This window comes from Mytilus californianus, unplaced genomic scaffold (assembly GCF_021869535.1).
Source record: "Mytilus californianus isolate M0D057914Y unplaced genomic scaffold, xbMytCali1.0.p SCAF_8, whole genome shotgun sequence".
NCBI classification, from domain to species: domain Eukaryota; kingdom Metazoa; phylum Mollusca; class Bivalvia; order Mytilida; family Mytilidae; genus Mytilus; species Mytilus californianus.
The window spans coordinates 9,931,514-9,946,424 of NW_026262734.1; the positions used below are offsets into that span (position 1 = coordinate 9,931,514).

Below are 14,911 nucleotides of genomic sequence, written 5' to 3' on the forward strand. Positions count from 1 at the left end.
GAAAAGTAAGACCTACAAAAAAGTTAATATGACCATAATTGTCAATTGACCCCTTAAGGAGTTACTGCCCTTTAAAGACAATTTTACACAATTTGTTCATCAAGTTTGCTAACATTTAAAAATCTTCTCCTCTGAAACTACTGGGCCAATTACCTTCAAACTTAAACTAAATGTTCCTTAGGGTATCTTGTTTATAAATTTTATCCGAAGTTTGTATCCATCGACAAACATGGCCGCCATGGCTAAAAATAGAACAGAAGGGTCAAATGCAGTTTTTGGCTTATATCTCAAAAACTAAATCTTTTAGAGCAAATTAGACAGGGGTAAAATTGTTTAATTGGTCAAGATCTATCGGCCTTGAAATTTTCAGACGAATCGAACAACCCATTGTTGGGTTGCTGCCACCAAATTGGTAGTTTTAACAAAATTTTGCAGTTTTTTATACGCCCGTTTACGGGACGTATTATGGTATACCATTGTCCGTCTGTCCGTCCGTCCGTCCGTCTGTCCGTCGTCAACATGTGGGACATTAACTCAAAAATGCTTTAACCAATTTCCATAAAACTTTGGTGAATTGTTTATATCTTTTGACGTGAGCTCCCTTTCGTTTTTTATAAAATTAAGATTTTACGTTTCCGAGTTATGGGGTTTTATTCATTAAAAATGGGGGATTTTCCAGTTTTCGGACAAAAACTCAAAAATGCTTTCAGCAATACTTATGAAACTTTGGTGAATTGTTTGTATGTATTGATGTAAGCTCCCTTTAGAATTTTATAAATTTTACATTTTACGTTTCTGAGTTATGGGGTTTTATTCATTAAAAAAAGGGGTGATTTTCCAGTTTTAGGACAATAACTCAAAAATGCTGTCACCAATTCTCATGAAACTTTGGTGAATTGTTTATATCTATTGATGTAAGCTCCCTTTTTATTTTCATAAATTTCTAATATGACATTGAGAATTAATTGAACTTTATTTGTTTATAGTCTGACGACAGATTTACTAAGTATTGCACAACAGCAAGAAATCTTTAATTGAATATAAATTCAATTCATATAACCAATTTCAAGATCTTTGACTACATTTATTCGGAATCCTATAATATGTCAAATATTTAATTACAATCCAAATTCAGACCTGAAACAAGCTTGAATATTGTGTCCATTTTTGCCCCAACTGTTCAGGGTTGGACCTCTGTGGGCGTATCTAGGCTAGCTGCGCTCAGCGAAGCAGTTTATTGTTATTATTTTGAATATTATTATAGATATATATAAACTGTAAGCAGCAATAATGTTCAGCAAAGTAAGATCTACAAAAAAGTTAGTATGACCAAAATTGTCAATTGACCCCTTAAGGAGTTATTGCCCTTTAAAGACAATTTTACACAATTTGTTCATCAAGCTTGCTAACATTTAAAAATCTTCTCCTCTGAAATACATGTGAGCGATTCAGGCTCTTGAGAGCCTCTTGTTATATTTACCTTGAATATGTATCTTGGACGGTTCGGTAATTCTTGTTATTGCATTTTTTCGACTGCCTGCTTGCCTAAATAATGAATTATTGTGCAGAATAACAAGTGTTTGTGTGCTATAAAATTTAAGAATACATACCCATCCGTCACATGATAAACAAAATGATGATAAATGATATTGAACACATGTAATAATAAACACAAGATGTGTATTTCATGTCTATTTTTAGATTAAACAGGTATGTCTGAACAGTAACAACGGCGGGAACACTTGAATTATAAAACTGTTTTACAGCTACAGAACCGGCCTAAAAATCTATCTTGACTTGGGGAGTTATGTGAAGATTTCCCTCGTCACTATATCCAAGTCGGGATCATTTTGTAAGAATGTAGATATAATGAACAATATTGCATATCGAAATGCGAGAATGCTGACATTATGAATGTTAAAATAAATTTTATTTACTTTTAGAATTTGAAAAAACAGTAACTCATGTTTTAGAAATTGAGAGAATGCTCATTTATTAAATGATTGACATATTGATCAAGGTAATAGTATAATTACTTTGTAGTTGTAAAATCATAATTTGTTTTTCTTACGTTAAGATTACTATCAAATAACATTTTTGCAGATTGAAACACGAATTAAGTGTCTGATTTATTTTCGTGCGTGCATGAAATTTCATGAAAATCAAATTTACTTTAAGCATTGCACGAAATTTCCTTTTTTGTATATGAAGTTGCAAGAAATCTACTTGGAAGTACAGCGGTTTGCATTAGTGAGCTTTGTTTGGTGTTTTATAAAATACAATATTTATAGACTGAATTTTTCATTTTATTGGTAAGATTTACTGCATCGGTAGGAATTCTGAATAACATCCTCAGATCGAGTAACAGTCACTATATAACAGTATGTGAACTTCATGAACTTGTGAAGCAGGAATAATAGAAAAGTAAATAGTCTTATGGTAAAGGTGACAAATCAATTGTTTGTTTACGTCGGTAACCATACTGATTTAAAGATGTTTTGAAACCGCACTCGTACAATCTTTAAATGTTATCTGTAAAACAACGGTATTTGAAATATACATGCTATGTATTATCATCTTGTTTTCATTACTTTTCGAGATAAATTCATTAGAAGTTTGTTACACTGATATCTTGACCCCTTTTTTGCATTTTGATAAAAAAACAAAAATTAGAAAATTCAAAAGCGGTTTCAATATCACACTTTGTATAGTTTTCTACTATTAAAGTACTTAGCTTAAAACAATTTACCGATGTCTGCCTATTTTCAACAACTAAGTGTGGATCACACTATTGTCCTGTGAACTTTCAATATTAGCTAAAGTCTTTATTTGATTACAATGTTTTCAAAGTTTTGTTCATTCAGGTAAAGAAAATAATGTTGTTTTTTTTTTATAAAAATGAGTATCCATTTGAAAATATAATTATTTCTTGAACAGTTTAAGGAATAGGGCATCTCAATTTTTGTACATACATGAGCGGTCTGTTAGGTTGATTGATTGATTGTTAGTTGCTTAAAGTCCAGTGGCAAATATTACATGCATGTTCAGGCGGTCTGTTCGGTGTATTTGAAATACAATAAATCAATTTAAAAATGGCTTAAATTCAAAGGTGTTAATCTTTGCTACATGTATACATCGATTGTATTGATATTTTTTTTCTTGGACCTCTCTAGACTAGGTCCTTATATCTATGTAACCCGAATAATTCAGTCGTTAAATTCCGCTGATCTACGATTACTTCATTAACAAGTAGGAGATATCGATTATGGGGAGGAACTGAATTATTCGGGTTAATATCTACGGAGAATCGGCGTGTTCCAATAAAAAGTAAAGCCAAAAAAGATATAAATGTAGATTGGTAAGTATATATATAAGGAACATTTCAAACCAATTTATGCAAAACTCATAAAGTCTCTATCCTCGTCGCTTGCTATACTTGGAGAAAAAATATACTATGATTTGCTCATTATTACTATTTACCTGAACATGATAAACATTAGAGAGTTCAATTTCTCAGTGTTTATAAGGGAGGTAATTTGTACCAATGAAATCGTCATTTCAAAAGTTTTCGGTAACCATAACCGCAACTTATAATGTCAAAACAAAATGCTAATTCATTCATAAGTAGATTAGAATCTGCGTTATCAAAATATAGACTACCAAATGCTCAGGAACTATTATTAGTCACACCAACTATGGAAAAATGGAAAACAACTGTAAAGTGTGCTATTCAGCAATATTGGACAGAAAAATGGGAAATAGAAAAATCAGAAAAATCTACAATGAAATTCGTTGATATTAAGACAATGCCAATTGGAAATTCGCATCAAATATGGATATGTATCTCAAACAACACTTTAGAAGTCAAAAAATCAGAAATGAAAGCAAACTTCATAAACAGGACTTATACACTACAAGTAGACCGTGCCAAGTTTAGCAGAAATGTGGAACAGGACATTGGCCCATTATGCGGGTTAGCTAAGGGAGATACAGTACACTTTGTGCTCGAATGCAAGGCACTGAAACCTGCGAGAGATAAGCTTTTAACAACACTAAAATCATATGTGATCAACAGCATAGGCCATGAGACATTTGACAAAATTATGAATGAAGGTCTTAAGGTTCAGTTTATTCTGGATTAAACATCGGAAAAGATCAAACCAATTGTAAATATCAAACATCAATATATCAGAGACATTGAGAATATCACAAGAACTTTATGCTATGGTCTACATACAAAACGGACAACCCTGATGAATAAGAGTTAAACTATTCTTTATGAACTATATCTGTCTATCAAGTGAACGTAGGGGTTTCTGGTGTATGGTGTTACTGTATATGTATTGACATGTTTAAAAGCTTAAATGTACAACTTTATATAATGTATATATTATTTAACCTAAATTAATCCCATTTGGAGTGACCATTAGAGATAGTGAACCTACCAGGCACGTAACAGGTAACAACATGAATTTAGTTGACTGGTCTTTGGATACTAGAATAGTCATCTGATCTGTAACTATATCGATTGTTTTCTATTCGTAATCTCGACATTTTTATTTTTAATATAGTGTTGATTTACATGGCGGGTGATGTATGATGCATAGCATGATACCGGGTACGCTAACCCTGTCGACTCATCTGATCTCGCTCTTTATGGAGTTCATTGGATTCCCCCAGTTTTTGTTTTAACTTGATATCTTGTATCTTCTTATTGAATAAACGAGATTTGCCTCTTATTTATGGGGATGTTCATAAATATTGTCCTGTGTAAAGTATCGAGGAACATTTTGGAAACATCCCTATAATTTGTATCTAACATGGGGTATAAAAACAAACAAGAATCATGACTCTGAATTGGACAATGTTCTTCTAATTGAGACCAAGCAAGTCAACAGAGTGTACGTTAAAGAGGACCAAGCAAGTAAACACAGCGTACGTTAAAGAGGACCAAGTAAGTAAACAAAGCGTACGTTAACGAGAACTAAGCAAGTCAGCACAGCGTACGTTAAAGAGCAAAAAACAAGTCAACAGAGCTTACGTTAAAGAGCAACAACCAAGTCGACAGAGCGTACGTTAAAGAGGACCAAGCATGTCAACAGAGCGTACGTTAAGGAAGAACAACCAAGTCAACAGAGCGTACGTTAAAGAGGACCAAGCAAGTCAACAAAGCGTACGTTAAAGAGGAACAAGCAAGACAACAGAGCGTACGTTAAAAAGCAACAAAAAAGTCAACAAAGCGTACGTTAAAGAGGACCAAGCAAGTCAACAGAGCGTACGTTACAGAGCAACAAGCAAGTGAACAGAGCGTACGTTAAAAAGGAACAAGCAAGTCAACAAAGCGTACGTTAAAGAGGACCAAGCAAGTCAACAGAGCGTACGTTACAGAGCAACAAGCAAGTGAACAGAGTGTACGTTAAAAAGGAACAAGAAAGTCAACAGAGCGTACTCTAAAGAGGAACAAGCAAGTCAACAGAGCGTACGTCGAAGAGGAACCAGCAAGTCAACAGAGCTTACGTTAAAGAGGAACAAGCAAGTCAACAGAGCGTACGTTAAAGAGGAACCAGCAACTCAATAGAGCGTATGCTAATGAAGAACAAGCGTACGTTAGAGAGGAACAACCAAGTCAACAGAGCGTACGTTAAAGAGGAACAAGCAAATCAACAGAGCGTACGCTAAAGAGGAACCAGCAAATCAATAGAGCGTATGCTAATGAAGAACAAGCGTAGGTTAGACAGGAACAACCAAGTCAACAGAGCGTACGCTAAAGAGGAACAAGCAAATCAATAGAGCGTACGCTAAAAAGGAACAAGCAAATCAACAGAGCGTACGTTAAAGAGGAACAAGCAAGTCAACAAAACGTACGTTAAAGAGGAACAAGCAAGTCAACAGAGCGTACTCTAAAGAGGAACAAGCAAGTCAACAGAGCGTACTCTAAAGAGGAACCAGAAAATCAATAGAGCGTACGCTAAAGAAGAACAAGCAAACGTTAGAGAGGAACCAGCAAGTCAACAGAATGTATGTTAAAGAGGAACAAGCCCACGTTTAAGAGGAACAAACAAGTCGATGAAACGTACGTTAAAGAGGACCAAGCAAGTCAACAGAGCGTACGTGAAAGAGGAACAAACGTACGTTAAAGAGGTACAATCAAGTCAACAGAGCGTACGTGAAAGAGAAACAAACGTACGTTAATGAGGTACAAGCAAGTCAATATAGCGTACGTTAAAGATGACCAAGCAAGTCAACAGAGCATGCGTTAAAGAGCAACATACAAGTCAACAGAGCGTACGTTAAAGTGCAACAAGCAGGTCAACAGAGCGTACGTTAAAGAGGACCAAGCAAGTCAACAGAGTGTACGTTAAGGAGCAACAAGCAAGTCAACAGAGCGAACGTTAAAGAGGACCAAGAAAGTCAACAGAGCGTACGTTAAAGAGCAACAAGCAAGTCAACAGAGCGTATGCTAAAAAGGAACAAGCAAGTCAACAAAGCGTACGTTTAAGAGCAACAAACATGTCAACAGAGCGTACGTTAAAGAGGAACAAGCAAGTCAGCATAGCGTACGTTAAAGAGGAACACAATTGTCAACAGAGCGTACTCTAAAGAGAAACAATCATGTCAACAAAGCGTCCTCCAAAAAGGAACCAACAAATCAATAGAGCGTACGCTAAAGAGGAACAAGCGTATGTTAAAGAGGAACAAGCAAGTAAACAGAGCATATTCTAAAGAGGATTAAGCAAGTCAACAGAGCGTAAGTTAAAGATGACCAAGCAAGTCAACAGAGCATGCGTTAAAGAGCAACAAGCAAGTCAACAGAGCTTAAATAAATAGAGCATATAAATAGAGCTTACGTTAAAGAGGAACAAGCGTACGTTAAAGAGGAACAAGCGTACGTTAAAGAAGAACAAGCAAGTCAACAGAGCGTACGCTAAAGAGGAACAAGCAAGTGAACAGAGCGTACGTTAAAGAAGAACAAGCAAGTCAACAGAGCGTACGTTAAAGAGGAACAAACAAGTCAACAGAGCGTACGTTAAAGAGGAACAAGCAAGTCAACAGAGCGTACGTTAAAGAGGAACAAGCAAGTCAACAGAGCGTACGTTAAAGAGGAACAAGCAAGTCAACAGAGTGTACTCTAAAAAGTAACAAGCAAGTCAACAGAGCGTACGTTAAAGAGGAAGAAGCAAGTCAACAGAGCATGCGTTAAAGAACAACAAGCAAGTCAACAGAGCATGCGTTAAAGAGCAACAAGCAAGTGAACAGATCGTACGTTAAAGAGGAACAAGCAAGTCAACAGAGCGTACGTTAAAGAGGAACAAGCAAGTCAACAGAGCGTACATTAAAGAGGAACAAGCAAGTCAACAGAGTGTACTCTAAAAAGTAACAAGCAAGTCAACAGAGCGTACGCTAAAGAGGAACAAGCAAGTCAACAGGGCGTACATTAAAGAGGAACAAGCAAGTCAACAGAGTGTACTCTAAAAAGTAACAAGCAAATCAACAGAGCGTACGCTAAAGAGGAACAAGCAAGTCAACAGAGCGTACGTTAAAGAGGAACAAGCAAGTCAACAGAGTGTACTCTAAAAAGTAACAAGCAAGTCAACAGAGCGTACGCTAAAGAGGAACCAGCAAATCAATAGAGCGTATGTTTAAAAAAAAACAAGCGTACGTTAAACAGGAACAAGCAAGTCAACAGAGCGTACTCTAAGGAGGAACAAGCAAATCAACAGAGCGTACGCTAAAGAGGAACAAGCAAGTCAACAGGGCGTACATTAAAGAGGAACAAGCAAGTCAACAGAGTGTACTCTAAAAAGTAACAAGCAAATCAACAGAGCGTACGCTAAAGAGGAACAAGCAAGTCAACAGAGCGTACGTTAAAGAGGAACAAGCAAGTCAACAGAGTGTACTCTAAAAAGTAACAAGCAAGTCAACAGAGCGTACGCTAAAGAGGAACCAGCAAATCAATAGAGCGTATGTTTAAAAAAAAACAAGCGTACGTTAAACAGGAACAAGCAAGTCAACAGAGCGTACTCTAAGGAGGAACAAGCAAATCAACAGAGCGTACGTTAAAGATGACCAAGCAAGTCAACAGAGTGTACGTTAAAGAGGAACAAGCATGTCAACAGAGCGTACGCTAAAAAGGATCAAGCAAGTCAACAGAGCGTACGCTAAAAAGGATCAAGCAAGTCAACAGAACGTATGTAGTTAAAGTTATTGCTAATAGGAGGGAAAAGGTGAAGGGATATTTATACAGCTTGATACTAGGTTAAAGTACAAACTCATACAGAAATGACATAGCCGACTATCCCGTGTGGAGGACTTCCCCATAGTGACAGCCCTTCCTGTCCAAAGAAGAGACCGATACGTTGAAATATATCTGTTCATATTTAATAATTGATTGATTGATTGATTGTTGTTTGCTTGCCGTCCAGTGGCAAATATACCATGCGTGTTTAGAACAAGAACAAATTAACAATAGTAGCTAGATCCTTTAATATGAGTCGTTACGAATGAAGATTGGAAAATTTGGACTGCCATGCAAAATGAGGTTTGATAGGGAATAAAATTTTGCCTCGCAATAGGCCATCTACGGACCCCTCAAAGAGTTAATGCACGAATTCTTACCGTGCAGAGAGCGAGGCACTAAATGAAACGTCGTATGTAACTACACAAATCTAACCGGACATGGCTGTGTAGTAATACATCCCGCACAGCCAAACTGGCGCCCCACTTCGGCAAAGGGCTTTACTGCCAATCGGAAGATGAAAAAAAAATGGCCATATATCTATCCTCTAGTCAGGTTAGGGTTCATATGCTATGAAAACTGGTATTTGTTTTTTCAAAAAACCTTTCCATTTATTGCAATTCTTTGAACATATTATTTATGTAAAAATTGACTTGCTATTGTAATATAATTGTTAACAAACAACTCCAATCAAGGATGAATAGGAGCAAACTTTTAATGATATAAAAAAAAACCTCACTAGTTACAATTAAGAGTATGCATAATCACAAATGAGATATTTACTTTAAAATACCGTTTCTTAGTACTGTCGTACCTTGATGATTGGTTATAATAAGACATTTTTATCATGTTCGGATCTCATTCTGTAAAAAAAACGAATTAGCCGGAATTTCCAAAAAATTCAGCATAAACCGGCTGGCAAGAGATAACCTGCTGACATTTTGTAAAAATAAAATTATGTGTTTAAACCTAATTAAAATGATGGATAGTAGTTTCCCCGAGTCAACCTACGACGACTGGTGTGGGGTCAAGAGGATGCTTAATTACTCAATGATACTGTTGGAATATGTACAAATTTACGGTGAGCATTGTGTATGTTATTAGAACTCATTTAATCTTTTTAGAGCCTTTAGAAAAATAGACAGAGGTTTCCCAATTCAATTACGTTGGTATGAGGTGGAGGCTTCTGCCAAGTAATACTACACCAAAACTAAACTTTTTTGTATTTGTGTTATTTGTACCCTTTTATTCCTCTATATTGCAAACCATGTTCTTATATGCCCTTTTTACAAAAAAATAATGAGGAATGTTTATTAATTTTGTTTATGCATAGCCTAGCCAATTCTAAAATTTTATGCTCATCCGACTTGCTGTTTCTGAGAACTGTGGTGGACAACTTCAGGTGCTTGAGAGAAGTAGAATTAGATGAAGAATGTTACTAACTTCATTTTTGAGACTTTATTAATATGAAGTCGTTTACAAGAAACGAACTTCATGCTGCTTAATCACAATGGCGTTAAACTTCAGTTTATAAACTCAACAATCATCTTAAACTATACAATATTCATCTGTCAACAGAAACGACTCCCACACGTTCTAAGTGCAATGAGATGAATTGCATAACTGCATAACTCTTGTACAAAACAAATTAATGTTTCTGTACTATATGATCGCCTGTTTATTTTCAATATAACTAAATATGTATATTTTTGCAATAAGGAATACACTTTTATTAAGTTATTAACCTGGTTTGTACAAAAATGTATTTGAATTGCGTCTGATAGATACGCCTATGATTTTATGCACCAATGTCCTTACTTACCTGCATCGGTAATTCAATACAATGTCATTTTGTGACCCTTTAAAATTTGATAATTTGTCAACCTTGAAGTTTAAAGAGGATGAAGAAAAACTAGATACTTGTCAGTTTTCAGTCAGCTGTAGAAAGAAACTGTAGCAGGTCTTTTTTCGGTTGAAAATGAGATTTTTATTTTGTTGCATTTTCTCCGTTTTGGTAAGTAATAAATAATAATACTATTCTAAATTGTTACATCAAGTTTTAAGAAAAAAATATATCTTTTCTATCTCCTTTTATTATATTTTTACCATACTTTGCAAACTTTTGTAATTTTCATATTCAAAGACGGACTTAAGAAATTCTAGGAACCGAACAAGCTTCATATAATAGCTATTAGTTCTGAAATAGGAAATTTCAGTTTTTTTTCAGAAGATCACAAATACATGGATCGAAAGATTATTACGAAATGAAATATATTTTGAATCAACCATTTAACTCAAAGTATGCCGAAAGTTATGTCTACAGATTTATAAAGTATTAATCAATACATAGCTTTAATTACAATGTTTTTGTTCCTTTACTTTTGTTGATTTGCATCATTTATACATAATTACCATTATACAATGTACATGTGTTAAATGTCTAGTGCCTGACAAGTTTAGGCTACCATAATTCTCAATTGTTATATTGTCACTTACATGCTCAATTGAGCTGAGTTGTGGGCGTCGGAGCAACGATTCTTTTGTTGATAACAGTGATCGGATGCAGTATAGTTCATTCTCATGTGTGAGTAGCACGATAGATTCTCCTAGTGGAGCAGGAACTACTTAGTGCAACTTTATACCCCGGATGTTGGTAGGGTTCGTGTGCGGTGTTTTGCTATTGACGTGTGTCGTTTTTTCGTCGGTTTTTGATTTTGGTTATGTTGTCACGAAATAGTAGTTCCTTTATAATATAAGTTCCAAGTGGAAAAAATATTCTGTAATATTATTTCCACTGGAACACATATTACAGTATTTGTTACTTACGGAAAAAAAAGTTATAGAATATTTGTTCCAACAGGAATCGATATTATGACATAGTTTATAACAAAGTCTCCAGAGGAACTTCTGTTAGGCGGAACAAATATACGTTGACAATGTTATCTGTTTTAATTAGACTTGTGAATTTTGATTCCCCCATAAAACATGGCTATCTTAATTCCCTCTCTATTAACTCATACGGTATCTGAATTTTCTTCAATGACAACATTAAATATTTCTCCCAGTGCAACCTACCCTCTTATATAAAGTCAAACGACTGCTTTATCATGAAGTGATGATGATGATGACTACAGCTAACTTATTATGTTTAAATGGTTTGTTTTCCGATGGTCTGACGATTTTAAATACTCACTGACCTCTCATAAATGGGAGAGGGCACGTTAAACTGCCCATCCATATTTTGTACATGTAACGAGTTAGGCTTTCTCGACTATGTGTTGTTGGTCTTTGTTTGTCAGCCTATTTTCTGAGAATTGGCGGGAATATGGTGTTGTTTGTTGTTATGTTCAAAATTTTTGCTAATTTCTTTTATCCTTTTTATTTTATATGCATAATCTACAAAAATGGCCAATTTTAACTCGGGAACTCTCACCGAAAGTGTTTACGAAGCACTAATAGTGATATGCCTTTTGATAGCATGTCTTGGTAATACATAACCTATGCTCTCTTGATTTATCGTATATCGCTGTGTGTTATTTGACTCGAACGGAAGGTTTTTAGATTTAAATCATGTATGTAAATTATATGAGATTTTGATTTAAATGTTAAAAATGACAACTAAAATGAAGGTTAACTTTAAAAAATGAAATGTTAAGATCACATTCCTACCCCCTCATCCCATTCGTCTATCCTTGTTATATTATATCAGATACTACCCCCTCATCCCATTCGTCTATCCTTGTTATATTATATCAGATACTACCCCCTCATCCCATTCGTCTATCCTTGTTATATTATATCAGATAAAGATCACAATAATTACCATTTTATGTCTATCCATTACACAATACATTCATACTTTCATTTAAAAAGGCAAAGACATATATCACAGCCACTCGATTAATAGTCGCGTTGTTGTGTCATATTATTGACAAGATTTAGAGCTGAATTCCTTTCACTAGATCGAAAAAGACCGAGATGATTCATTTTTTGAACAAATTTATTGCTTTAAATATTAAATTGGTGAATACTTGTGAAGTGTTATGCTAAGAGTTCAGTGAACCTATAATCTAGTGTCGGTGTTGGTGCTTGGTCTGGTCCAATAAATGGTCTGGCTGATCTTGAGATTGAGAGTAAAATGCTTACACAACTTTTAAGTATAATTTAATGCTGGAATCCTTTCAGTGGATAGAAAAGAGAGAGAGGGGTGATTCATTATTTGAACAAATTTATTGCTTTGAATATTAAATTGTTATATACATGTGAAGTTTTACCCTGTAGAGTTTAGTGAACCTGTGAAATTTACGGTGTAAGTGTTTGCTCTGGTTCAATGAATTGGTTTGCTTATCTAAAGGTAGAAAATACAACTAAAAAAATGTAAAATGAGGGCAAAATGCTTATACACCTTTAAAGTACGATTTATAGTTGGATTATGTTCTGCAGATGGAAAAAAGAAGGGGACGATTAATATCTCTATCAAATTTATCGCTTTAAATATTTAACTGTTAAATACATGTGGAGTTTTATACTAGTGTTCACACAAGGAGAGTTCAGTGAACCTGTAAAATCGTGTCGGTGTTTGCTCTGGTCCAATCAATAGGCTGGTTGGTCTCGACGAAGAAACAAGTAAATTGAGAACAAAATGCTTATACATTTTAAAGTATGATTTAGACCTGGATTCTTTTCAGTAGATGAAAAAAGAAAGGGATGATTCATTTTCCTAAAAAATGTATTGCTTGAAATGTACATGTGAAGTTATGCTGTAGAATTAATGAACCTTTATAATTGACGGTATCGGTGTTTGTACTGGTCAATTTGATTGGCTTTCGAGGAAGAAACAAATCGGTCATCCCTATAGCTCCTTTCTAAATCTTTCTACTAAGGTTTATTTTTTATACACAGAAGCATGCACTTTGCAACAGTGTTGAATAATAATATATTACAGCAGGGTTATATACTAAATTTTAGTTATACCTTAGACACCAATAATCGTTTGGTTTTGATCAAAAGATGAATTTAAAACACTTATCAAATGTAAGAATGCTGATAATTTACACTTGAACAAATTATATTGAAATGTTTGAAATACTTGTACCTAGAAAATTGATAAAATTGATATTTAATGATGTTATATAATTGCATTGTCACGTCTTTCCAATTCAAAGAGGAATTTTGATTGATGATGGATTTATACATCGTCGGAAAAGTTTAAAACGTTCCCACGACTTATTTAACATATAACCTTTTGATGAAGAAAAAAACACATGTTGGTGAACTTTTTTCAAAAGTATTTGCATCACCCGAGGTATACTCAACGGAAAACTATAGATAGATTCAGCTCATAACCTAAAGTATCAATCTTTTTAGAATAATGTCTTATTGCTAATCACAGCGCCCAAAGATGAGCTGAATAATTACATTAAATGTATATACAATGATAACAATGATTGTTTAAAATAATTGCAGATAAAAAAAAAACACAAGGAAAACAATTCAAATAAATCAAAAAAACATAAATCAAACCATTCAATTAAGACCAGCAATAAAAACCAGCTGGTACATTTAATAATATATTAGGTACAGTGATCCAGTTCTATAATACTGACAAGCCGGACCAAACTCATCTGCCATTTCTAACTATATATCATTGTAATAAAAGAGAACTATAAATTTTTTTTGAAAAAATAATCTGTCGATTGACTATGGTACTTGTAGGAGTTCCTTTCTTTTTTTAAATAATAAGACAAGATATTCATTTAAAAGTTTATTAATCTTGGGATCCTCAGAGCTCAGAAGCCAGACACATTTAGACTCATCAGCTAATTTTTTTACATTTCGCACCCTTTGTTCTATATATGCTAAAAATTGCCTGCGCTCTATATTTTGGACATTGAAGTAAAAATTGTATTTCATCTTCAATATTATTTTTACAAATTAGGCATTTTCTATTATTCACATCTACATTTTTGTATCTTCCTGCTTCTATTTCTAACTTATGTGCACTTAGTCGAAATTTAGTTATCATTTGTCTTTGTTCATTATTCAAATATAAATATGGTTCAAATTTGAATTGAGATTTAAACAGTCTATATGTACGCAATTTATTTTTTCTTAATACCATCTCTAAAATCAGAAAATATTTCGTTTTTCCAAGTATGGTTATATTTTAATCTCAATTGTGAAAAAATCGGGTTTTTTTTAAATTTAAATTTTGATAAAGATTTGTAAATATCTTTATCAAGATGTAAAAAAAATCAAAATTGAGGGGATGTTTCCTAGCCATGGTAATTTGTCCTGCTCATGTTACTCTGAGGATTCCTGCATTGATGCAGATAACAATGTATCACAATTTTTTCTAGATGTTTCCAGTACTTTAAAATATTATAGATTGTTTCTGGGGAAAGTGGATAACGACCAACCTCTCCCATTACACCAATATTTGTGGTTTTCTTGTTTACACCTTATAAATATTTACATATTTTTAAGTGCAACTTTTCTTGTTCAAGATTTTTACATAAATTAAATAAAAAATTAATATTATCTGGGGGTATATTTAATGTTTTGTACTTTTTCGAGAAACCCCACATCTCACTACCATATAATAAAATGGGCTTGACTGTGTGATCAAAAATATGAAAAAAATGTTTTTATCTTTGATTTTTGATTTCCAAATGC

General features: G+C 34.0%; 2 protein-coding genes across 9 annotated transcripts in view; one reads left to right on the forward strand and one right to left on the reverse strand.

Moving 5' to 3' along the window:
* LOC127710447 (uncharacterized) overlaps window positions 1–1,689 on the reverse strand; it is a 113,250-nt gene extending 111,561 nt beyond the window's left edge. For 7 of the 8 annotated variants that reach the window (XM_052216299.1, XM_052216301.1, XM_052216291.1 and 4 more), the window contains exon 1: window positions 1,611–1,683. The gene's annotated coding sequence lies outside the window, so the exon portion shown is untranslated. Of the gene's footprint in view, window positions 1–1,610 lie in introns of all 8 variants that reach the window. The other variant, XM_052216294.1, reaches the window with a different exon arrangement.
* An 8,423-nt stretch (window positions 1,690–10,112) lies between these two features.
* LOC127710439 (collagen alpha-5(VI) chain-like) overlaps window positions 10,113–14,911 on the forward strand; it is a 31,259-nt gene continuing 26,460 nt past the window's right edge. The window contains exon 1 of the mRNA XM_052216278.1: window positions 10,113–10,250. Coding sequence (XP_052072238.1) covers window positions 10,215–10,250 — 36 coding nt within the window. The 5' untranslated portion in view covers window positions 10,113–10,214. The remainder of the gene's footprint in view (window positions 10,251–14,911) is intronic.